General features: G+C 38.0%; 3 protein-coding genes across 3 annotated transcripts in view; 1 reads left to right on the top strand and 2 right to left on the bottom strand.

Annotated features, from left to right (window-relative positions):
* The first annotated feature begins 8,532 nt into the window (after nt 1-8,532).
* Nucleotides 8,533-25,661, top strand: part of LOC121410906 (transmembrane protein 43-like) — a 41,940-nt gene continuing 24,811 nt past the window's right edge. The window contains exon 1 of the mRNA XM_041603287.1: nt 8,533-8,918. Coding sequence (XP_041459221.1) covers nt 8,904-8,918 — 15 coding nt within the window. The 5' untranslated portion in view covers nt 8,533-8,903. The remainder of the gene's footprint in view (nt 8,919-25,661) is intronic.
* LOC121410907 (transcription initiation factor TFIID subunit 3-like) lies at nt 10,655-16,600 on the bottom strand. The gene is made up of 5 exons (XM_041603289.1): nt 15,785-16,600; nt 15,193-15,342; nt 14,002-14,133; nt 13,562-13,705; nt 10,655-13,084 (listed from the first exon to the last, which is right to left on the bottom strand). Exons 1-5 carry the CDS (start codon nt 15,957-15,959, stop codon nt 12,693-12,695), a joined length of 993 nt encoding a protein of 330 aa, XP_041459223.1. The 5' UTR covers nt 15,960-16,600; the 3' UTR covers nt 10,655-12,692.
* On the bottom strand, nt 17,551-21,424 carry LOC121410908. Its single transcript, XM_041603290.1, has 4 exons — nt 20,662-21,424; nt 20,187-20,295; nt 19,338-19,418; nt 17,551-18,270 (listed from the first exon to the last, which is right to left on the bottom strand). Exons 2-4 carry the CDS (start codon nt 20,289-20,291, stop codon nt 18,121-18,123), a joined length of 336 nt encoding a protein of 111 aa, XP_041459224.1. The 5' UTR covers nt 20,292-20,295; nt 20,662-21,424; the 3' UTR covers nt 17,551-18,120.

Raw genomic sequence — 25,661 nt, 5'->3', positions numbered from 1 at the left:
ATTTTACAATACATAAAACATAATCGTAATATGACATGAAAGTACATTGTAATGTGACAGATTTATAATAGTATAAACAAAATTTTAGACATGAATACAATAAGGATAAGACAAAGTAATGAAAAAAAAAAGCAAATGCAGTGGCACACTATATAAGCAAAAAAATGCTTGAGCAATAGCAGCCAAAGGGGGAAGAGCGCTACATGGAAACCTAATATTTTATACTGGTCCGGGTCTGGAAGAAAATGTTACGTCACAAATTATTAGAAAAGGAGAAAGAAGAAAAAAGAAGAAATGAAGAGTGCGTGTGTGTGCAAGTGGGTGAACGTGCAGGTGTGATACTAAGAATACTTCGATAAAAGATATTTTTTCAATGAAGCTTTAAAAGAAAAGATAGATGCAGTGAGTTTTATATCATTGGGCAAATCATTCCAGATGTCTGGGCCGTGATGTCTGATCGTTTTATGTGCGAATATTGTTATCGGGTTTGTGAGGTGGATGTTGGATGAGTGGCGTGTAGGATATGAATGAATGTTGCTGTTGTATTAAGCTGCTGTTGTATTAAGCAGAAGCGTAACAATAGAAACAATTTACATTCTAATGAATGTCTTTTTAAATTCAAAATGTCATACTGTTCTGACGTGGCAGACGTCGATAAGCACTTAAATCCCCATTTTATGCAAATCATTTCTGACCTCAGCATTGGAGATAGTCGGTCCCTGATTATCCATGCATAGGCAAAACGTTTCATATTTTGTAACTGGAGGAAAAAGAAATATGACCTGCTTAATTATTGTCTAACAATTTTAAACGTTTCTGAAAATTTAAACCATTACTCGATTTATGTGTTTCCTTTGACATGTTTTGTATGGCTGGGAATCACTTTTGGATGACCCCTTAAAAATCTTCTTTTTTCTTTACATATTTTCTGGGGAAAATGTGACCATAACTAGGAAATGATGAATATCAAATTCCAGGAAACATTCATTTGTAAGTAATCATGAATTAGCAAACTATACGGCAGTTCACGTAACATTATTTAGAAGAAACCAATTACATTGTAGCAGATGTGGTTGACGGTACACCATGTGGAGTTTTCGAAAAAGTGGATAGAGGAAGAAGTGAAATTGATAGGAGGAAGTGGACAGTTGATAGTCGAGTAATTTTTTTTCAAATGAGCGTAGTCCTGATAAAGACAGTAAACCAGAAAAGGTTGAAGACTTGAAGAGGCTTGATTAGTTGATAGATGAGTACTCCTGCTCTGCACTCCATTCGCAAACTCAAGCTAGCATCTTCTCATTTATCCAATAAGCAACTACTCAAGCCTCTATAACTCTTTAAACTTTTCGGTTTTACAGCTATTTTCAGATTCCATATGTTGCTCGAGTAACTATATTAGCGTTCACGCGCGTTGGTGATATCGGGTCCGGGGAGCATTTCATGAAAGGACTTAATGTCGGACGTTTTATCCGACAGTTGCTATGGTAACAATGCTTCTCAACCAATCAGAATACAGGAAAGTTGTCAGATCTGACAACTTGTCGGACGAAAATATTGATGAAACACCACCCCGGTCTGAGCGTTTCTGGGCGACCGCACGTTTGTTAGCCGACACAGCATTGGTGAACCACTTTCAATTTGCCATTCGGTTTTAGTCTAAAATGTATTCATTAAAAGGTTAAACGTTATCACACTGTAATAAGATGGAAAAGGGGCTTATCAAAGGTATGTTTCACAGAGGGAGATATTCGTCAAAAGACGCAAGGCTTACTATGATGTGTAATTGCCCCGTCAGGGGCGAAATTTTTTCATTTTTGACAATGGAAATGACAATTCTTAGGCAGAAAAGTGCCTTCATCGTTACTTTTGTCCTTAAATAATATAATTTTTCTACTTTTAGGGGGCGCCTTGGGGGGCAAAATCTCGTTTTGCCCCCCCCAAAATTTTCTTTGAGGGGGCAAGTGCCCCCCTGCCCCCCCCCCGCTTCCGGCGCCCTTGGAACACTCTAAAAAATGGAATGTTAAATCAACATTTAAAAGGTTGGAGGAGTGACAACCTTTTCCAAATGTTACATCCAACTTTGTATAAAGCTAATTCCAACATTTTAAGTGTTGGGTAGAACCATTTAAAGTGGTAAATGCAACATTTAATGTTGTCACTCCTCCAACCTTTCAAAATGTTGATTTAACATTCCATTTTTAGAGTGAATAAAAATGTAAATAAAGAATATAAAAGAAAAAAAGCCTTACAGTACTGCTCTACTATAAAAAAAAATCTTAAGATATTTTCACAGCCCCGTATTTTCCGCTATTCCTTTTCATTGGCATGATTGGAAGGCGTTTTGTCTGATACTATTTCAGCTCATATGATATAGCACTTATGTATTTTATATTCCAAAACTTCTTCCCATTACCTGTTACTAATCAGATCGAGATGGCAGCTATGTTCTCTGGTTCATCCCAGATTTTGTTATTCATGGACATTTGCAAATATAAAAACAATCCGGGAGTGGGTGGGGCTGCAAGACCTAAATTTTCGAAGAAACTTAAGAGCGAGGGGGTTTGTGATGGGGGAGCTTAAAAATTTTCTATAATAAAATTGAAGGATTTCGTGCACACTTTTGGTGAATTTTGCCCTCTCGATCGGCGGCCCCCGGCTGCGTACGGTCATGTTTGTCATCTTAAGTCTTTAAAAGGCCTATATTACATTGGTTTGAAACAATTTCGTTTGCAATAAGGCTCGAAATTTGCTGGAACTGCGACCCTGATCATGAAGAAACACCAGTCTGGGTCAGAAGGAGCAAAAAGAACTCCAAGACTGTTTAATTCTCAAGAAATTTATTTTTGAATGCTCTTAGAAACGCAACTTTTATACTCCATTTTTACACAAAGTCCTTACCGTGGGGTGGGGGGTCCCACAGCCTCTCCCGCTGGATCGCTTCGGTATCTCACACTGTCAAAAATATTGTGCCCCTTTCGGGAGTTTGCCCCCCCAAAAAAAAAAAAACTGAAAGTGTTCCGGCGCGCCTGCTTATTTGAATAGTGCGAGTGCGAAGCGCGGGCTTTTTTTTATAAAAACATGTATTTCATGTATTTTGTCCTAAATTACTGCGTGTGCGAAATGTGAGCATAAATTTTTGATCTGATCAAAAAAGGATCTTTTAACAGCTCCTTGCAGTTAGCCATGAAGACGTTATATTTCAACAATTAAATAATGCGAGCACAAAGAAGCGCGTGCTCAAAATTTTGACATTTCTACTTGAAGAATGGAAATTCTAAGCACTTTTTGTAATCGTGAAAAGGATAAGTACATTACTAAACGATTGATGCGTGTTTTGTAAATCATGGAAATGATGAGTAAATGGAAATCTTCCTCCATTAATAATGCGAGCACAAAGCGCGAGCAGAAAATATTTGATTTTGTGATCTGAAACTGAATTCTGGTTTAAACAGGGAACAAGCTGCTATCTAAATAAACATGCGCACGTGTTTCAGATGTCGACCTAGAATCTGGGCATTCTAAATACCTATTTTATCATGAAAATTAATAAAGCGAGCGCGAGCTTAAAATATTGGATATTCCGATCTAAAAAATGGTAAATTTAAGCTCGGTATTTCAAGCACCTTGTAGGAAATTGTGAGGTTGATGTGGATCACAGTTATAAAAGAGCTGATATGTTTCATTATTATTACTTTGAGTTTTGACAAAGGACAGGGACATTCTAAGAACATTATGTCATCATATGAAAATGATGACTATCTTCCTATTTCTCTTCCTAAGCGCGAGATGAAACTTGTCGATATTCCATTCTGAAAAAATTGACAATTTGATTAATTAATTAATATCTTATTTATTAATTAAGCCTATAATGACAGCGCGAAATCAGTTAATATTATTATATGGGCGAAACTGGACATTATAGCACTTTCATCATTATGAATGAGATGCATGAGTTCATATATTTTCAACAATCAATACGAGCGCAAATCGTGAGCCGAAATTTGTGATAAACTGTCATGAAATGGGGATTTTAAGTACTTTGTTATAGAATTAATATTGAAATATACAGTACATAACTCAACAATAAAAATGAAAGCGTGCAGCGCTAGCTGATACGTTTTGAAAAATATGACCTGAATAGGGATATTTTGAGAACTTTATGGATTGCAGGAAAATAATAGGTACCTGACAATCAAATTTTGTGAGCGCGCAGCGCGAGCAGAAAATCAATATTCAGACCATAAACCACAATTTTTTTACAGAGCACTTTTCAAAAATCAATCTGTAAATCAAACAAAATAATGAATGTTCGATTTCCGAGCTGAAATATGTTTCGTTTATTGACTTCAAAGTTTGATATTTTAAGCTCCATTATAAGCAAGATATGTAAATCACTCAGATTCAGATTTAGATTTATTTCCAACAGAAATTGATACAAATTATTTTCATACTTTATAACAAATATTTGCGATACAAATCATTTTCATTATCATCATATTAAAAAACATCCATGATAATTAACATATAAAGATATATAAAAAATATGGTGCATTTTGTAAACAAATTATAATATATAATTTAAATAGAAAAAATAGAAAAAAGGGTATCTGTGGAAATGGGAGATTCACTAAAAAGCATAGCTTGTATAATGTGAACCTCCCTAAAGGAAAAGAAGGGAGAGAGAGGCAATGCGAGCGCGAAGCGCGAGCGAAAATTTTACATTGTGACATGAAAGCTAGTTTTCATTATTTTTCGAGTCCTGTCCTTTTTTTATTCAATCGTCTTCCCCTCTTATGTTTCCCCTTTTCCCCCTCTCTTTTTTTTTCTTTCTTCCCCCTTTTTTTGGCTACGCCAATAGGGGGAGGGGGGGGGGGGTAGGCGGGCCCCCTGGATCCGCCTAATAATTTTTGTTTCATATGGCAAGGAGGAGAAAATGAGAATATTTAACATTTCATGCAATAAAATACAATAGTGAGTGAATGACGTCATCAGTCCCCTCATTTGCACACAGACTAGAACGTGCATATAACTGTTTTATGAAATAAAGTAAAAAAATTAGAAATATCATAACTTTCTTGGTTCTTGGTTTTGATGAAATATTATATTTTTTTCAAATCAATTAGTTTTTATTGGAGTGGACTTGTCTTTTGATATACTAAACTGACGTTGAGTATTATAGATTTTCACTATTTTTTTTTCTTGTGTGACTTCACCGACTTGATCACCAGTATTATTTTGCATTAAACGATAGGCCTATCCCGGGGGCCTATCAACAGGAGCGGGGCAGCGGGGGGGGGGGTATGTGTACGTTATAGGTCTACATGAAATACTTATATAATATTGACTGGCCTTGAGGGAGATACCAAATATATTTCCCAAACTAGTCTCATATTGCCCCGAGTCGAAGACGAGGGCAATATTGGTCTAGTGAGGGAAATATTTTTGGTATCTCCCGAAAGTAACGCCAGTCAATATTATTATTATTACCTGTTCAACACTTTCTGGTACATTAAATTAACATATTGATAGATTATATAACTAAATTGTTTGACTTACCTTGGTCAAGCCTGTAGTGTCGATTCTGCACTTTACCATTATGACGTACTTACAATAATTATTAAGCGCTCGGATCCAGCGTTGTCTTTATTGTTAGTGCGCGGATACCTATAAAGCGTATCTCTTTATACGCATCCACAAATGCGCTGGGGGATTGATGAGCTCGAGCTCGGAATACGGATATTATGGACCGCTAATTATTATTGTACGTAGGTGCAGAAGGAAAATTACTCTTTTCGGGGAGGAGGGGTGTACGAATATTATGGTCACCATGGGTGTCGATCACGGGGGATGGGGGGGATATATCCTCCCCAATATTTCAAGTGGGGGGGATGGCCTGTATTATCATCCCCCCCAATAATTTAGGGTAGAAAAATTGTAATAATGATGATGAAAAAATGAAAAGTTTGATCATGATGATTATAGTATGCCATCAATCAATTTGTTTCCCTCGCAATTTGTGTATATTGTTATTAAATAAAAACAATCTTTTTCAGGACTATTAAACAGATGGGTGGAGGTTCAAGATGAAAAAGAATGAAATGTTCATGTATCTGATATTTTTTAACACATGACATAAAAGGACCCCAACGAAAATCAACTTTTGTTGATTGGGTGTTCCATCCCACCAGTGGTGAATAAATTAATTTAAATAAATCATTAACTCAAAAGGGTGGAAAAATAAACGGGAGTAAAAGGGTGGCAAGATAAATAAAGGAATGACGGTAACTGAGCCCGATGGCGCACGAGAAGCCACACAGGTTGTAATTTGTGCTAGTCTTAATTGGTCCGAATCTGCATTTTATCATCATGCATTAAGAAGAATAAAGATATTGCCAGTCAGGTTAGATTTAAGAGAGAAGTTGTATACACAGAGGCGTCGATCCTGGGTGGGGGGGGGGACAGGGGGCGATCGCCCCACCAATGAAAATATTGGGGGGCAAACATATCGTTTTGCCCCCCCCCAATAATTCCGCATGTGCAACTAAAAAATAAAATAAGATTGTAATGCTACACTGAAATCAGCAAGAGAGATTGAGATACCAACTCGATCTTGATTTAAAATCATGCTCAAAATGTCTGCTTTTCAGATTGGAATATAAAAATTTTCAGCTCGCGCTTCGCGCTCGCATCATGTACCAAAACCCCATACTTTTCATGATTATATAGGTGAATATAATGTCCCGTTTTCAATTCTAAACCTCAAAAGAACTTTGATTTTGCAATAATCTTTTGTTGGATATATATCTTCCATTAAAATGTCCTTTTTTCCAGATCAAAATATCAAAATTTTCAGCTCGCGCTCGCATCTAGGCCTATTGTTCTTCTAGATACCCATCTTAATCATTGGTACCAAAAATGCTTAGAATATCAAGCTTTCAGGTCAGAATATAGAGAAATTTCAGCTCGCTCTCTAGTGAGATACATGTATCGACCCTCCTCATGAGTTACTACAAACAAACGTAAACAGGTACATTTTTCCTGTTTTCATGACATACTAAAAAAATTTAGCTCGCGCTTCGCGCTCGCATTGTTGGTGAAGGTGAGATATGTGTCTCTTTCTCATGAGTTATATATATATATATTGTGATCGAGCGCCTTTGGAACGTTGATTCATAATTTTGCCCCCCCCCATCTGAAAAATGGATCGACGCCCCTGTGTATACATCATGCTCAATAAACAGATCACTATGTACATGGTCCAGTCAATTTTTGTCATTTTTTCTCGGTATGAGTTTAGAATAGGCTTACTTGTAACACAAATTCAATTTTCACAAAAATTATACAAGTATAGTACACTACAACAATGAAGGAATTTCCAAGAACACCATGCATATTAACCACTCCCAAATGTCCTAACTTGTGATTTTAGTGGGGGTAATGTTGAAATATCCCCATCCACAAGAACATTTTGTGTCAATCATCCCCCCCAACCAAGAATACAGATCGACACCCATGATGGTCACTCGTCATTCAGCTGATCGCTGACCGAGCCATTGTGACGTAGTTTATGTTGAGTTAATCAGTTAGACAGACAAAATACGCGTTTATATCATGTCTCCAAAATGCCTCATTCAGGTAATAAATAAGAATATGGCCTACATATTACAGAGGAATGTATGGGTACCCTGAATATGTCCTATATATAAAGCAAGTTATATTAGAAAATGCTGATATTTATAAGCGATATGACTCTTTTAATTCTGGAGGGAAGAGCCATAGGAGAGTGTGTATTTGAGTTTTGTCAGACGTGTATCAATCAGATATGATTATTTACGCACAGCTTAGATTACAGGAGATGAGTTGTTTGACAGACTTTTAGCATTGTATTATATTTATTTGAATTGGTGACTGCCAGTAAGTTTGGGTAGTGCATAGATGCTTTGATTTGAATTGTCCTCTAATTATTCACGGAAATATCTTGTAAAAGATAGCATATATCACCAGATTTTGCATAATGACCTGGTAACCGAATACGATCTTTTTGCTTGTCAAAATGTTGAAGACCTCATTTTTTTTTAAAAATCAATCTATCTACCTACCTACCTACCCACCCACCCACCCACCCACCCATCCATCCATCCATCCATCCATCCATCTATCTATCTATCTATCTATCTATCTCTATCTATATCTGTCCATTTTTTATTCATTCATTATTTGTTAATATATATATATATATATATATATATATATATATAACAGGGCCGTCACCAGCTTTTTTCTAAGGGGGGGGTGCTTTTTATGAAAAAAAAACACAAAAAACAACGTATTAACTCAATTTCATGCAGTTATATAGCCCGCCGGCCAGATCTATTTCAAAAGAGCCCTCAAGTATCCCTACCCCCCCTCCGGTTTTTTTTTTTTTTTTTTAATTTTTTTTGTTCTGAAGGGGGGTGCGTTCGCACCCTCCGCACCCCCCCTGGCGACGGCCCTGTATACATATATATATATTTATTCAGTCATTTATTTCATTTCTTTTTTTTCAGGATGGCGAGAACTTTGCGGGGAGCGGGAGAGGATTTTTTAGAATTTGTGATGAAAAGTGTGCACATTAAATCTTTCACAACCCAGCATAATTTTGGGCGGATCTTTAATAGTCTTTCATTCAAACAGTTTCCTGTGCTATGGAAAATAAAAAGGCAGGAGCACGGAGGTTTTTATCTACCTCCATGCCAGGACAGGAGGCAGACCTCGGGGCTGGAAGTTGTGCACCGCACCCACTGATTTGCGAATTTTCTTTTTTTGTTTGCCATCTCTGTTGTTTACGTTGACGTTACACTTTTTTTTTCTTCCGGCGATCTCTTCTTTAAAAGAAGTCACGTCACTTCAATACCTCTAACAAAATGTATCGCTCAAAAGTAAGTATTGATGCATTAATGTCTTGATATTAATGAATGTCCCGTTTAAAGTTCGAGTTTGCTGTGATTATTTATGTGGCAAAAGCCATCCATCGGCCAGGCCAAGGATAGCGACCTGTTAAGTCCCGTTCCCTTATTTTCGTGTAGGCCTAGGCCTATCGTAGTAATTTACCGGACATGCATCAATCATTGAATGATTCCGGACGCGCATAATATAGGTATAATATCGCTAATCAGAACTAGTCTTGAGGACCCCATGATGATGTCTTTAAAAAAATTTTACATATACTGCTAAATCATGGAGTCTTGAATCCCCGCCCATAGTTTAGGCATATAGACAGCTGGCAGCCGTCTGTTTCGAGGAGTTTTTAACATTTAAAAAAAAATTTCTCCTCGTACACAGACGGCTCGCTATCGTGCAGCCACCATTTTTGATTAGGGGACTTGCAGGCAATCCTGTATTTTAGGGGTCTAAATTATTTTAGGTTGCTAACTTCAGGCAACAGCTCAACGGGCGGGCGATGTATAGGGGCCGGGGGGGGGGGGGTGGTATAGAAATAGAATGACGGTATACCTAAAGCCGTCGGGGTGTCACGTGACCCGGGACTACTATAGTCATGGCCGAGCCGGGGGGGGGTATGCAATGAAGAAATATAATGCCATGCAGCACGCCTTGGTTTTAGGGGTTTTTATTATTTGGGGCATATTAAATAGGCAGTGTATACAGCCACACGCGTGTGTCTTTACCATCCAGCCACACGCGTGTGGTTATATCCAGAACACCTATCTATGGATACCGCCACACGCCGCCAGCAATAACAGTAAAACACGTATGTGGGTCTGACCGTCTATATCACGATCAAAATAACCTCATTTCTTCATTAAATTCTAACCCCTTTGATATCCTTAGATCGTTTCAATTTCATTCTCACCGTCTTCTCTCCTTGCTTTTCTTGTCTTGTTACAAACGGTCGTCTGTTTAACAGCAAATTTCCACACTACTTGTGTCGATTCTCCACTTGTGTCGATTCTCTAGATCTACTGACTCTAGGCTATGTGCGCGTACGTACGTGCGTACGTACGAAACTCGGGATTCGTGCATGCTTAACGCTTGGTACGAAAATTATGAATATTCATAAGCTTGTATATCTTGCATGATAGTAATGCATATGCATGATTTCATTCTTACGATCTCCTGCTAACGATACAGCCTCTGGAGATGAAATGAAAACGAATACTAAACGTTAGTACTTAGTAGATGGATAGATAGATAAATTTTAGATAAATAGAAAACAGATAGAGTGATAGACATATAGATAGATAGATAGATAAACAAATAGATAGGATGGAAAGACAGATATATCTAGCAAATTAGAATGAAATAAGAAGAAAATAAATGAATCTATAATAGATTGATACCTGAAAAATTAAACAAATGAATAAATGAATGAACAGGATGAATGAATGAATATGAATAAATAAATGAATAGATAAATGACTAAATGAATAGAAAAATTAATAAAGAAATTAATGATCGAATAAATGGTTGAATAAATCAATCAATCAATACCTGTCAATAATAAATAATTTGTTTGACTTGGGCTTGTGGGAGGTCACATTGTGTGTAATCGGCCATGCATGAAAACAACACCAACTTTGTATGTGTTTGTGGTGATGTGGATGTGTGATTTTAGCATACCTATTCTCCTTTTTTGCCCTCCCCCTTTTTTTTTGGGGGGGGGGGATGGGGATGGGTTAGGGGGTATGATAAACAGTGATTATTACCATTAGCTTAATTATTGATTTCATTATTTCCCCTCATACAGTGATCATTACAGGTTTTAGATTAATTTCATAATTATTCATTATTCTCCACTAACCCCTCCCCCCTTACATGTACACACCAACACAACTCACGGACGTATAAACACCCATTGATACTTGCACACATGCACATATACAGAAACAAAGAAACAAGCACGCACATTGATAAGAAATATGTTTACTCATTATGTAGCCATTTTGTTTGTTTACTCTACATATACTAACCCCGATTGACTATTTGACTCCCCCCCCATCCCTATGATCCCCCCCCCCAGTTTAAAATAATTCAGACACAATTTGCACACATTCTAATTAAGTCAAAACACATTTTTATTTTCAACTTTATATCCAAACTCAGTTCAAAAGAGAACATAAACATGTATAATGCCAACTTATAAAGATCATTAATCTTTTAAAACACAACAATGACTCTACTTGGTCAGAGTAAAAGAAAGCCAATATGAAAATCACATTCATCTTTGGCAGTGCACAGTTTTCTTTTCTTTTTATCCAGATGGCCAGTCTATATCAAATGGAACCATATACTTGCATTTTGTATGTATCGAGTCTAAAGTTGCTGTCCTTTTTTAGCAAATGCAAACATGGGAGTGTACTGTAATGCCTTGTTTAAAAATGTGTACCAAAAACATGATTGTTAAAAGTGAAAAGGAGTTACCAGTTCATCACTTTCTGTGACTGCACTTAGATTCATTGGAACACATAAAATTATCATGTAACATATAGAACCTTTTTCCCCCCGATGACTTTGATTCAGTTCAATATCAGCACTTCATTGAAACTGTCATCCTCTTCAAAAAATGGTCAACATGAGGAAAACTGAGTCATTAATCACGAGGAGACTTGAGCCATCAATGTGTAGGTACGTTAAGTGAATTCAGCTTTTGAAAAGAAACAAAAAAGCTTTAAGAGTTTCTTCTGCCGAATCATATATAAACCTAGAATCATACAGAATTCTACATACTACAATCATGCAAATTTTTAATATTAAAGGGGGTACCCAATGCTCAAACAATGTTAGTTCATTTAAAAGAGCATGATTTTATTAGCAGAAAATCATCTGTCTAAAGTTTCTTTAAAAGTCGTGTTGCCAAGGAAACCCCCAAATGTGGTAAGAATTCAGGATATTTTTGACCCCTAAGCTGTGACCCAGTTTCAACTGGGTACCCACTTTGATGTCAAAATGATTTAAAAGTGGGTACCTTGTCGCGCACTTCTAGCAAAATGCGCGCAATGTATAATACATGTTGTACAGTCTAACGCGTAGCACAACTGCAATGCGTGAAGCTGGGTACCCACTTATACGTCATACCTTAAACTCATTTTTTTGGGTCAGCTCATAACTTTTTATGAGAAAATTTGCCAAAATGCAATGATTTCGATTGAAAATCATCATATTTTTAATGTCATTCTTCTTAGAATTCTATTCTTGATCATATATCAAAATTTTGTTTACCATTGTGTAATCACTTTAATGTATTTGAATATTTAGGCTATAGCAGATTACACATTTTAATTATTTTACTGTTCATTCTTTCATGTTTTTTTTTGTATAGCATACATATCTTATGCCAGTTACATAACGGCTGAAAACCGCATAAACTCTCCTTAAACGTGGCATTGGAAATAGGCCAAGAGTTTGCTTTCTTTTCCGATTTTGAAAAAAAAAAAAAAACTATTAAAATGAATACCAAAGGAATGAATAAAGAATAAAATGAAAGCGAGTCTTCTTTCACTAAGTTCTACACAAGGATTTCAAGAAGTATCGATCTGTGCAACAGATCGAGACCAGAGGAGAGACATATCTCCGCTCAACTGAAATATGGAATGCTTGAGGTAAGCCTGACCGACCTTAGGCCAAACTAGGTAAAATTAGCAATTCCATACTAATTTCATGACTTTTGAGCCTGGATGGATCTGTTCCCAAATTAATCAGTTTTGGGAGTTGCGGTGTGTGGCATTGCGGCAAACTGAGCAGAACCATTTGGCCGCCTTTGGCTGGCTTGCTTTCCCTAGACATTTCAGGTGAAACCATTCCAAGCAGGCATCACACCCAAGTGTAGGTGAGTCTATGTCATCAAGGTCAAGGTTGCAAATAGGGCATGTCCATCTTGGATCATTCCTCTTGGCAGCCACCACATCCTGCACCAAACTCCAGGCATCTTTGGTAAAATACTTCCTCATCCTGTTAACATCGACCTGCTCGTCTAAAATCCTGGAGGGCAGTTTCTCAGGTCTGACCTCGACATCCACCTCCTCGATCATATATCCTCTTAGAATACTTCTCTTTGCCAGCTCTTCTCCGACAAGCCATGACACAACAGCTGTTTAAGATTCAACATTAAAGGCAAAAAATCATTTCATGTAATTGTATACCTCAGAAATTCAAGCAAGTGATTCATATGTACTACATGTAGTACCATAAATAAGGTTATATTTTCCCCTGGCCTCAGCCAAGTTGGATCCATATTTGGAAGAGCATGACTCAGACTTTGACTACAACTGTAACGTTTAAACTTGGCTAAATTGTTACATGTACATGAAAATTATCATATTTAAGAGTGAATTTTCATTCTCTTTATCTATTGACTTGATTTTATTTTGACTTTGTTTCTTGTTTCTTTGCCAGGAAAAATTGCAAGTATGACAATTTAGCTTCAAATCATGAGTCCAGATACTCACAAAATGCCTGCAATGGTGTATGCTAACTTTGTAATATCTGATTTTTCTTTTGCAGAGTCCATGCATGTTATTATTTTCTTGGTAAAAATTTCAATCTTCCTTTAATTTCCCTGAATTACCTTGATCTTTCTCACATGGATGCAATCTTGAGAATGGAATGGTCTGACGTTTTTTTCTCTTTGGCAGCCCAACAACAGTGCACTCCTGGCCCTTTGGTCTTCCTCTTTTCTTCATTTTGGGTGGTAGTCTCAACCCCTTCAGATCTGGGAAAAAAAAGAAGAAATAAACAGGTGTTTCATTGCACCTGGAATATTCATATTTCAAGAGTGTAGTATTGAACCTCCTTGACTATGATAGCTATATTATATATTTGTCAGAAATGAGTCCTGCACAACTACCCCCTAGACAATTACCCCCAGCACAATAAGCCCCCTAGGACAATAATAGGGGGTGGGGTTAATGACTGGGCTTTCAGGTATAACCACTGACTTCACACGACAGGTGCATCACCTTAAATTGTTTATTAACCAGTATACAGTAAATGAATGCCAATACTGACCATCAAATGCATCCTTCATCTGCACTTCTTTCGCCTGATGATCATCACCCTTCTCTTGTGCTGTCACTTCCTGTACTTCCCCCTTCTGCTGATTTTCAGTACGTCCTTCATTCACCTCCAAAGCATTTGGAGCTAAAATAAGAATACATACAAGATTCATGTATAATTATATAAACATATATATAGTTAAATACGTAGATAGGTCAATAGTTGATCTAAGATAGCTGAATATATGGATAGATATATACATGGAAGTAGAGAGACACTAGAAAGATGTAGACTTATTGTAGATAAATGCTGTAGATTAGATGTTGTTAGGTTAAAAGGATTAATGAATTTTCAATATAGAATTCAAATCTTTGAATTACAAGGCTCTCAACTCCTTGCTTCTGAAGTTCGACTTTCCGCACATCTGCTACTTGGCAGCTTTGACTTTTGGCACAAACATTGGTGTGAACCCATTCGTGACAGGAATTATTTAAAGCCTAATTTGATCCGCTTTTATTCTTCAAATTGATCCGCTTTTATTCTTCAAATTGGCAACATTTTTCTTTTATTGCTACATTTTTCTTATAAAACATCATGTATCTGAAACAAATTTTAATTGACAGTATGTATGATGAGAAGTCATGAAGTTGCCAATTTGCAGGAAAAAACGGTAATTTTGACATTTTCATAGCATTGTCAATTTAAGGATTTTAATGCTTATTTTCCTTTTAAAAAATTTCAGCATCAAACAACAAATACTGATGCAACGAAAATGGGCACAGTAAGTGTAGATTTTTTTGCTCTTTCTGCTCATGTATTTGATATGATTTTTAGGGCTCTGCATCAAAAGTTATTAGGTCAAACCACATAATGTGGACCCTCTGTCACGAATGGGTTAACACATTCATACTGAGGTATTGTGTTCACATGCACACAACAGCACAATATCAGTGTCCAAATCGTATTGTACACATTGTCATAACCTCTAGCATGTCAAATTTATAATGACAAAGTTTAATTCCTGTCTTTTGACTATCTGTGAATCCTTGATCTCTGTGTCAGTACATGAACAATAATCTGGCAACCAGGGGATTCAGTATGATGAGCAACCCCTAAGGCCAAAGGGAAGGGTAAGGGGAAAGGCTCTTTTCTAACAGCAGTCAAATGTAGTGATGTAATCTTCTAGATTAAGAAATAACTAACCATCAACGTTTGTACTCTCTGCCCTCAGTTCCTCCAGTAAATGGACTAGTTCATCGTCATTCACCTCTGATACAGTCTCATTGTCCTGCGTTACCTCACATTCCTTCAACCTTTCCTCTTCCATCATCTCAACCTCTGGAGACTTGATAACTATGTAAAGCAAATCAGCAATACAAAGGAACAAATGATAAGTTGCAATCAATCTTCTGAAAATATACACTCACATAAAATATCTGAAGAAGACAGATACTAAATAGACAAGAAAATGATCTTACACTTTCAGATAAAAAAACATGAGTTTTATTATTACAATTTTATACAGGTTTCACCAAACCATTAAAAAGATATCGAAGTATCCATTATAAAACAAAAAATCTGAAACACCTCATATTATGATGTCTATAGTTCTTCATAGAAAGAATGCTATTTAGTGTACCATCAACCTCATTACAAATTTCTCTTAGTTGACATCTCGAGTTGGAATACATTTTTACTTTCAAATAACTGCGCAAAATAATTGCGCATGCTTAAAAGACTACTTTTGAAAGAATGTTTTAGTAATGAAAGCAATACTTTCAAACAACTACTATACCTGTCAAATGCATTTCCTGAAGCAGACCTACAGCTGTCAGATCATCTTCCCTCTCCTCTTGTCTAATCTCCTTGTCCTGTCCCACCTCCTCCTCCTCAGCCTGATCCTCCTCTCCTTCCTTATTGTCCCCTCCATGCTCTCTCTCCTCTTCCTGGTCCATCCTGTCAACTACCATCACCTCTGTGGCCTCCTGGGCATCAATGTCTAGTTTGATTTTAAAAGAAAAAGAAAGAGAAAATAGTAAGCAATGCAATGCATTAATTTATGGTACATAACTTTTCTTGTTTTAGAAACTAATGAGGAAAGGCAGAACATTCCTAATTCCAGGTGTTAATTCCTACATTGACTGTGAGCCCCATAAAGGATGACCCAGATTTGCAATGAATGCTTCTATTCATTGGACGCACTCATTTGCATTTAGTGCAATCTCTGTGGCTCTCTTTTTTAACACATAAGGTTTCAAGATCACCAAAATCTGAAGCCAATTTTTGAAGAGAATGCATAAAAGTGAAAAAATGCAAGATATCTGTGCCTCCAAATTTATTTTTTATAAAAATGAAATTGTACTCATCTGCTATACACTACCAAAATCTGATTATCATCTATGAATGCAGTAAAAAGGTATTGGCGATGAAAAATAGCAAAAGGTTCTTTTTAACACCTGGTATGAATGTATGTATGTGCGTGTGAGTGGGTGTGTATTCATTAGGCAAAAAAACAATGAACTCACCATCCTGTTTTTCCGTTATGGTAACTTCTTTTCCTTGGCACCACATCTCGTAGATCCTTCTAAGTGATGTTATTCTGTTCTGGTAGATTTGTCCAGCTGTCTCTGATGCAACAGATGCCAACTTTGATGTTATGTCTATCACTGTCCTATAGCGCGCATGCTGGCTAATTGGGCGTATTTGCTGTTGCTCCACTGAAACTCCTGCAGATCTCGGTGTTACCATGTGCTGATCCTGGTGAGTCACAAAAATCCTCTGTTGGGATTTGTAGAAGGCAGTGGTCCAACGCAGTGGGCACAGGTCATTGTCATACTTTGGCAGCCCCTGCTCAGCCCTAAGCTGGAAGATGTGACAGCATGGTAGGTGAGTAGCATTGTAGAAACTACAGTTACATTCATTTTGCATTGTTTTGTACTGGGAATTTGGGCTGGCCTTTCTGCTCAATTGCTGGTTCACTAATGAGGCTGCATATGGGGTAAGAACCTCACAGTATTTCCTTTCCGGTGCATCTTCTGGCAACTTCATCACCTTCCTCTTATGAACTATGTTTGCTGCATCTTGGTCCCGCTCACCTCTCAATGAGTGCACCAAAACAAAGAATCTTGATATGAACTCTGGCAGTGTGCTGTAGCGTCCTACAACGCTTTTTACTTTCTGATTCAGACACTCCAGACGATTGTTTGTGTTGTTTAACAGTGTGTAAGTGTTCTTCATGCCAAGGACCCATTCTTCTCTGATGGGATCCCAGTTTGCCTTCACATACTGTGTGACTGCAGATGGACATGACTCCTCAAGAAGTGTTAGATTTTTCTTGTACTCTTCTTCATTCTGACTGTATGCTATTTTCTGAAGTATCCTCAGAGCCGTCATTCTCTGTCCACTGGTAATACCCATCTTCCCTTCTGTTACCTCTCGACGGAAGGTCCGCAGTGTGTGGAACAAGCAAACATGCATGCTTGCTTGAGGGAAGGCATCTCCTATTGCCTCTCGTTCATTCATATCTTTGTCACTCATGATGTTAACTGTTTGGGGCCAGTGTTCATTGTGTTTCTTGAAACTTTCAAACAGCCATTTCAAGCTCTCTCTGTTTTCACTCGCAAGAATTGCTGCCGCTGCTATTTCACTTTTACCGTTACCATCTTCCACAAGAATCAGGTAGAGAGGCATCCTGAGGTTGTTTAGTTTGTATGTTGCATCTACGCAGATAAGTTCCGGATAGGCCTGATAGATTCGATGCATATCCGGATCTTGAAAGAATAGGCCAGTGAGTTGATTGCTCTTGTCTTTCAGGACTTCTGTTGTCGCACCTGTAATATAACAATAAAAGGATTCTGGTGATGCTAAATTGCCATTCCTTCCTCATATCGAAGAAAGAAAAGAAACAGAAAAAGAAAGAGAGATAAAGAGAGAAAGAGAGAAAGGAAGGAAGGAACCCAGGTAAAAAAAAAAAAAAAAATTGAGGACCAGAAAGGCAACTTGTACTGGTACCAGTTGATTCCAGTTCTGGTTTTAACTGTTTTTTCTACCTTGGAAGAAAGTGGCTATTCCTTTCCTAATTTCTTTTTCAGCTCGACCCCCACCAGTAGATGCTGACAGAAAGGCAAGTTACTAACCATATTTTTCACGGAGTGTCCGCACAATGGTGGCTGCATCTTGTTCTCTACACTTCACCTTAGCAGCAATGTTTGTTAAATCTCGAAGCACAATGACCTTCCCAGTTTTGCTCTGCATTCTCTCTTGAATGAGTTTCTTGTTGGCCTGAATGAAAACACAAAAAAAGAACAGTGTGATGTATACAAAGGAATGATGTAATTCAAACCCCGTATTGCATCCAATTTGCACAAGAAAATATATGTGATCAGCTAGTGTAGATGTGCATAAATACATGTTTTTTTTTCATAATCACCTTTATTGATTTCAAACCAAGGGAAACAAACATAAAAAGTCCAGGTTACATGTTTCTATGGGAACATTGTACAGGACTGTGGGTAAGAGCATGATTACAAAACATAGTACTTACATCATAATACATACACATAAAATACATCAAACATTTTAAGCAAATTGAGACATAGTGAGGGTAAGAACTAAACCAAGAATGAAGGTAAAATGGGGAAAATGCAGTTAACATATAGACGTCATAATAAATTGATGCTGATGTTTTCTGAATGAAGGAGTAGCTGAGTGAGTGCCTGCAGTGAAAGAAATAGAAGAGCTGAAGGGCAGCAAAGGCCAGAAGGAAAGGAATTATGGACTGAAAACAGGGAAGAAGAGGGTATATGGAGAAGGAACTGTATAGAAGGAAAGGGTTCTGAAAGACGAAACTGGATTAGAGAGAATTTAGCAAAGGATAAAGAAAGGGGGTAGGAAGACTAAAAAACAAGAAATCAAGACGTAGGCAGGATACACCAAGTTAGTCCAGTAGTGACATGTCTGTCCAATGCGGTTCACCCCTGGCATTGAATATTACATAGGATCCTACAAGGGCCAGTTTACTAATTGTGAGTATGGTATTCTTACAAGCTCTAACATTTACATGACGGAATATTTCTTTGATCTGCTGTTTACTTTCTTTTGTTACAACACGATAAATGCGAATGTCACTGGTGATGCATCTTTCTTGATAGTTGTGATTATTAAAGACAAGAGTACACGTTTGTATGGGCTGCACTAACAAAAAATTGGGCTAATCATTTTGATAATTTTGCTTCGTAGAGACCTCCGTGAAATTTCACTTCTTTCACTCTCAGAAACGGACTTATTTGCAGTTAGTATTAGCCCACAACTTGTTTTTTTTACCATCTAAGATCAAGTGACATACTTACATCCATTGCAAGAAATCCCATTACTTCCTCCCTCTCATCATCAGACAGTTTCCTCTGCTGAGGCAGGTGGCGAAACAGTGCCTGCAGATGAAACAGTTAAAGTTGATTAATGGATACCGGTATGTAGGATGGAGTATTAAACACACATACAGTAGATCATAGTGACAATCTGGCAGGTGGGCTCTCAACTTCCAGAATGATTTTCACTATGCATCACTATAATGCAGTGATATTTGGCAGCATTTGTAGGCTGCAAATTGGTATTTTGGATGAAAACAGTACTTTCACCAATTTAGCAATAAACATGTGTAGTGATAAACTTTGAGACAAAAACAGTATTTTCACAAATCCTGCAGTATTTTCATTTAAGAAACAGTACAAAATACTGCAAAAAGTAAGACTTGCCATCTCTGATAATGCCATTTACCAATTTATTCACAAGTGTAGCCCTTCACGTTGGTTCACTCTGGTGTAGATTTGTACCTTGGGAAGGTCTTAATTACTATAGTAGCTCAGAATACTAATGTTAATACTAGATTACTGAAAAGACAATATTATTATCATCATAATCACCATCATCATCATCACCATCATCATTAGTATCATGAAAATTTTCATTCTTGTTTAAGGTGATCTTAAATTTGCACCTGTAACAGTTTAAGATGAATTTAGGGAGGACATTTCCTTCTTTTTGATTTAGCTCTAATCTAGTTCCATTCTCGTAATTTGTTCTAGCAGCTATGTAATGAATTATGATTGGCATTTTTTTTTTTTAATAATTCTGTTCATTTTAAAATTTCTTCAACTCTTTTAAAGAAAGAGTAATCTATCTTCCAGACTAAATCATACCTCTGACACCTCATGATTATGCTCTGATACCATGGACGATAAGCGAAGTTTCTTCCCATCCACGGAAGCCAGCAACTTTAGCATGACAGGACACGATGACCGCATTGTGCTACATAATGAAGATGAAAGAATTATAAATGTATAGTTTGGTCGGCATGGTAAATTTGGTCAGAATCATACGCATATTTAATGATACATTAGGTTGAGCCATCAAACACTTTCAGAAAATTTTAGACTTTCGAATAATTTTGAAAATTAGACCTCTTTTTGTGGTTCAGTAGTAATTCAGTGATTTTGGTGTATGTATATATATATATATTTATATATATATGTGTGTGTGTGTCTGTGTGAGGGTGTGTGGATGTGTGCATTTTCATTGTCTTTGCATTTGTAATGGGTAAAGTGACTCGATCTTGGTCTCAAGACTTGGATTGATTGGACTAGAGCCCATTCACTGATCATACCAGGATCATACCTTCTATCACGCTTTCCTGATCCGCGACTTCTTGGTTTTTCTCCTCCAATGACACAGTGCAACTGAAAGAAAAAAAAATGTACATTTTAAATTTCTACCACTTACATTATCTCTCTTTTCAATGAGCACGGTTATAGTGTAGTGGTCATGTTCCAAATGCCTACTTTCAATTGCCACTATTTTCTCACCTTCTCTTTATGTTTCAATCCACTTTTTTTTCCATTTATATGCTTCAATTTCACCCATTGAGTAGCAGACCACATCTGATACAATTCAATCAGGTTTTCTAAAATTCTGAAATATGTACAAAAAGAGAGGGGTTTTTTTTCTGAAAAAATTAGCCCTCATGAATGGCTGAGTGGCTCATAGGAATTATTTCAAGTGCAAACTGAAATAATGTGAATCCTCAATTGGCAGCATTTACAAAATTGGTGCAAATTGGTAACTTGTTAGATTAGAAAGATTGCCAAATGATATTTGAGTTTGTTAACCCCAAATATCAAGTTCTACTGGTTTGTAATTAAGAAATTGTCGCCAATGTCATGAAACAATTGAGGTTTTAACTCCTCTTGGGAATAATCAATTTTGAGTCTTCATTCTGAATATGCTTCTGCCTGCACCCACCTCTCCACTGACTCCAGTAGATCTACAAGTAGTAAATTTTCACATATGTACACAACACAGTCACCCCCCCCCCAACCCAAATGTAGTGTTGTAAGCCTGTCAGCACTCTATTGGAGGTGATTTTATCATTGAAAAAAAAGCACACAATCACCATAAATCTGCCACTGTTGGTGTTGCAAGGTAATTGGCTCAAAGTTACCATCGACAACAGACCAATCAGATTTCGTTATTTCGACTAGCTAAACAACGACCGCCTTGGCATTAGGGGCGCTGCGCTCGCTATAGCGCTACGTACGTACGTACGTCTATACCCAGTATGCAGTAGCTTTCAATGGCGAGCGCGCGATTGGCGTGAATACCGAGCTAGTGCCAGAGTACAGTGGAATGAAGTGTCTTGCAATCACATGAAAACAGACATTACATAACCTGCAGTATGTTTTACTTTTAAACAAGAATTTATACTAGACTTTCTTATCATTGCGCATCACATTTGGGTAGATGATCGTCTAAAAAGCGACACAACGAAAGCACATGCCTTATTTGGCCTAGGCCCCGGCCTAGGCACCTAGGGTCGATCAGACTTACCTCAAGCATTCCATATTTCAGTTGAGGAGAGATACGTCTCTCTTCTGGTCTAGATCTGTTGCAAAGCTGGTAACTTTTTGATGTCCTTGTGAAGAACTGAGTGTGACGAGTCTGGCTATATACCTCTAGTTTCTTTTTGAAATCTGAAAAGCTAGTGAATTCTTGTCCCACTTCCAAAGTCATTTTTAACTCTTCAGAGGCATTACCAACCAGCATGCAGATGCAAATTCGGCGGCAACGTAGATGGGCGCGCGCTGCACGCAATGGACCCCCCCACTACTCCAGATATGAAAATGGAATATCCTCGTTTAGGGTGTGCAAAGCTGGGACATCTGCACAAAATCCGTGTTAAGGGTGTCCTAGCGACCTGCCCTTGAATCCTCGTTTAGGGTGCTCTTTAAGGACGATTCTCGCGAATGCTGTCCACTCTTCAATGGAAGTGATCCCCCGGGGGGGGGGGGGGGTTGCCAGGCCAGTTCAAAATGCTAAATTATCGTACCATAGGGTCTAACTAGTCGTTTTTAGAAGAAAATTATCGTACACATACCGGCGTGAATCCGTTTTGAAGAGGGGGTGATCGACTTTTTTTTGCCCAAAATTTCTTGCGTGAACGCACACACACATACACACACCCTTACACTCACATACCCACCCACACACACACACACACACACACAACACACTCACGCACATGCACACACGCATTCACCGTGCAGACCCCTCCAACCCCCCATCCAACACACGCACAAACCCACATGCATTTTGTGAGCGATCAGTCGCTTCTCTCCTCGCCTTGCCCCCCCCCATATGCCACTTGCCAAGATGCCCCTTATCCTGAATTTTTAGTGTGCAGAAAATGCCATTATCATGCTCGAATTTTCAAAAAAAATCTCCCTACCGTGAGAAGGGGAATACCCCCTCCCCCCCCCTCGGTCTCTTCGCTCCCTCTCCTTGCCCCACCCCCTCCTGTTGGAAATTCCTGGCTACGCCAGTGGTTATGATGTATACATTATGACCCCCTCCCATCACCAGAAATCTAAGTTTACCTAGGTCTACTTCTTCATTTATTTATTTATTTATCCAATCATTTGTTTTAGTAGTAATGTAGGTACCCATAAATCTAATACTTATAGATTCATTTATTTTCTTTTATATTATATTCATATTCATTATATTCATTTATATTTCATTCTAATGCCAGGCCTATATATTCTGTCTTTCTGTCAGATCTATCTGTCCACTATCCCCGGTGTCTCTGTCTATCTATCTATCTATCTATCTATCTATATCTATCTATCTATATGTCTATCACTCTATCTGTTTCCTGTTTATCTAAATTTTATCTGTCTATCCATCTAAGTATTCGTTTCCATTTCATCTCCTGAGGCTATCGATATCGTTAGCAGGAGATCGTAAAAATGAAATCATGCATATTCATGCAAGCACTACCAAGACGTACTACTAAGTTATGAATATTCATAATTCGTACCAAACGTAAACCCAAACTGTGTCTACTATAACTGCGCTGCGTTAACGCTGTATGGGTCTGCCACCGCGAAGGAAGCCAGAATCGACACAAGTAGTGTGGAAATTTGCTGTTAAACAGACGACCGTTTGTAACAAGACAAGAAAAGCAAGGAGAGAAGACGGTGAGAATGAAATTGAAACGATCTAAGGATATCAAAGGGGTTTAGAATGTAAGAATTTAATGAAGAAATGAGGTTATTTTGATCGTGATAATGATATAGACGGTCAGACCTACATACCGGTACGTGTTTTACTGTTATTACTGGCGGCGTGTGGCGGTATCCACAGATAGGTGTTCTGGATATAACCACACGCGTGTGGCTGAATGGTAAAGACACACGCGTGTGGCTGTATACACTGCCTATTAAATAGGGGGTATATCTGACTTCTGAGCACTTATGGGTATACCACCCCCCCCCTCCCCTATATATTGCATGATACCCCATTGGTAAATACAACTTTACATCATGTACATCTACTACATAGGCGTTTAGTAGTAATCCTATAATAGCTTACGTACGCACTACTGTTGCCTGAACTGAAGTTAGCAACCTAAAATAATTTAGACCCCTAAAATACAGGATTGCCGACTTGCAATGCAAAATCCTCCCGTCGGGGCTCTTCAATTTTTGTCTTTAATGAATAAAAATTTTGAAAGTTAACACGAACAAAATGCAAATTAATATTCCCTCTTGGCATTAATTGCCAAAAAACTGAGAAAAATCAAGTTAAAAGGAACAAAAACAGTGACTTACCTCGGCTGTCGCGCAAATTCACTTCCCCGTTTTATCCGATCTTAAGTACATAAACATATGGCTATAGAGTCCCCTGTATGGTAGGGGGTCCTAAAGCTGCGCGGGTCCTAAAGCTACGCACCACTCATCGCGCATGCAGTTTTCAATGGCAAATGCGCACTCTGTGTGTGGAACTGTGACTGCAGAGTGATGAACAATTCCTATTAATTTTTTTCTACAGAGGCTGCAGTAAATCTCTAAAAAGCAGAGAAAACCAACAACTGTTAGGAAGTTTGGAGTTATATTCGCTTTAATTTCATTTTATCCTATAATAATTTGAATATATTTTAGAAATTGAGGCACAGGAAATACTATTTTTTTGCATGATAAATCGAGTGCGTAGCTTTAGGACCCCTTCTACATCGGGCGGCGAAATCAAGAGGTGTTCGAAAAACACGACGGGATTTTCGTATTAGTGAGTTTTGTGATAGTTTCTACTTGGTTAATGATCTTTAGAATGTTTGCCACAAATTAGTGAAATATGATTTGTTGAAATATTAAAATTGGGACAGTATTTATTGTTTGAAAACAAAGTGCGTAGCTTTAGGTCCCCCCATCATACAGATCGCGCTAGAACTTCGGTCTCTGTATTTGGTGAGTGAAGCCAACGGAGTTCAGCTGAACAACCAACATAACAGGCGAGACCGAAGCTTTTGGTCTACGCCCATATAGCCCAGGCACTTGTCCACTGCAAGCAACCATCCTGCCTGTGGCTGTGGCCGGCCTACACTACAGCTACATGTAGGACCATGGAGCTATTAACAGAGAAGGAGAACCATCTTCCAATTCCTCTGTTAATCCTTTGTTATTGCTTCCTTCAGGCGAAGGAACGATATCTAACATCAATCGGCGAGCCGCCAGGCGAAAGTTAGAGCACGCTTACATAACGCGATAAGCCCCCTCGTAAAATCTGAGGTCAGAGATTTTTTGAAGGACCCTGCGAGGCACCGCCGTAAACAACGTTCTCCCACATAACTTCCCCCGAGCTCAGTTTTTTTTCAAAATTGAAACACGACTTGCTGTTCTTCTAACATCCATATCTCTTCGTACGGATTCCTGATGTACGTCTTTTATGTATGGTTGAACTTCTGAGATGATCCCCTTTGCATACATACCAAATACGTTGCAATCTGAATTGACTCAACAAAATTACAAACGGGGGAAGTTGGAGATTGGTCATTTTAAGTATGTCTGCCTTTCTTCCGTAGTTAAATCTTTCCCTGCACGTACATGTTTTAGAAATTATAATACGGAGAAAAAGCATACTTTGAGCTTAATTTTGATGCAAAGATCATTAGCGAGGTTACAATTGTTTTGATAATATAACGACGAATCTGCAGGGCATTTCTCTGGCGATTGTCGCATCGTGGAGTACCCTCCGGTGCCCCACGCACTCCTATTTGTGTAAGTTGAAAGTGAGTGTAATGAATGACAGGAGCTCCGTGCTCGCTCAGCTCTTGTCTGTATCGT

This window comes from Lytechinus variegatus, chromosome 3, assembly GCF_018143015.1.
Source record: "Lytechinus variegatus isolate NC3 chromosome 3, Lvar_3.0, whole genome shotgun sequence".
Classification (NCBI taxonomy): domain Eukaryota; kingdom Metazoa; phylum Echinodermata; class Echinoidea; order Temnopleuroida; family Toxopneustidae; genus Lytechinus; species Lytechinus variegatus.
The sequence above is the reverse complement of the archived record's forward strand: the minus strand, read 5'-3'. Positions and strand labels throughout refer to the sequence as shown.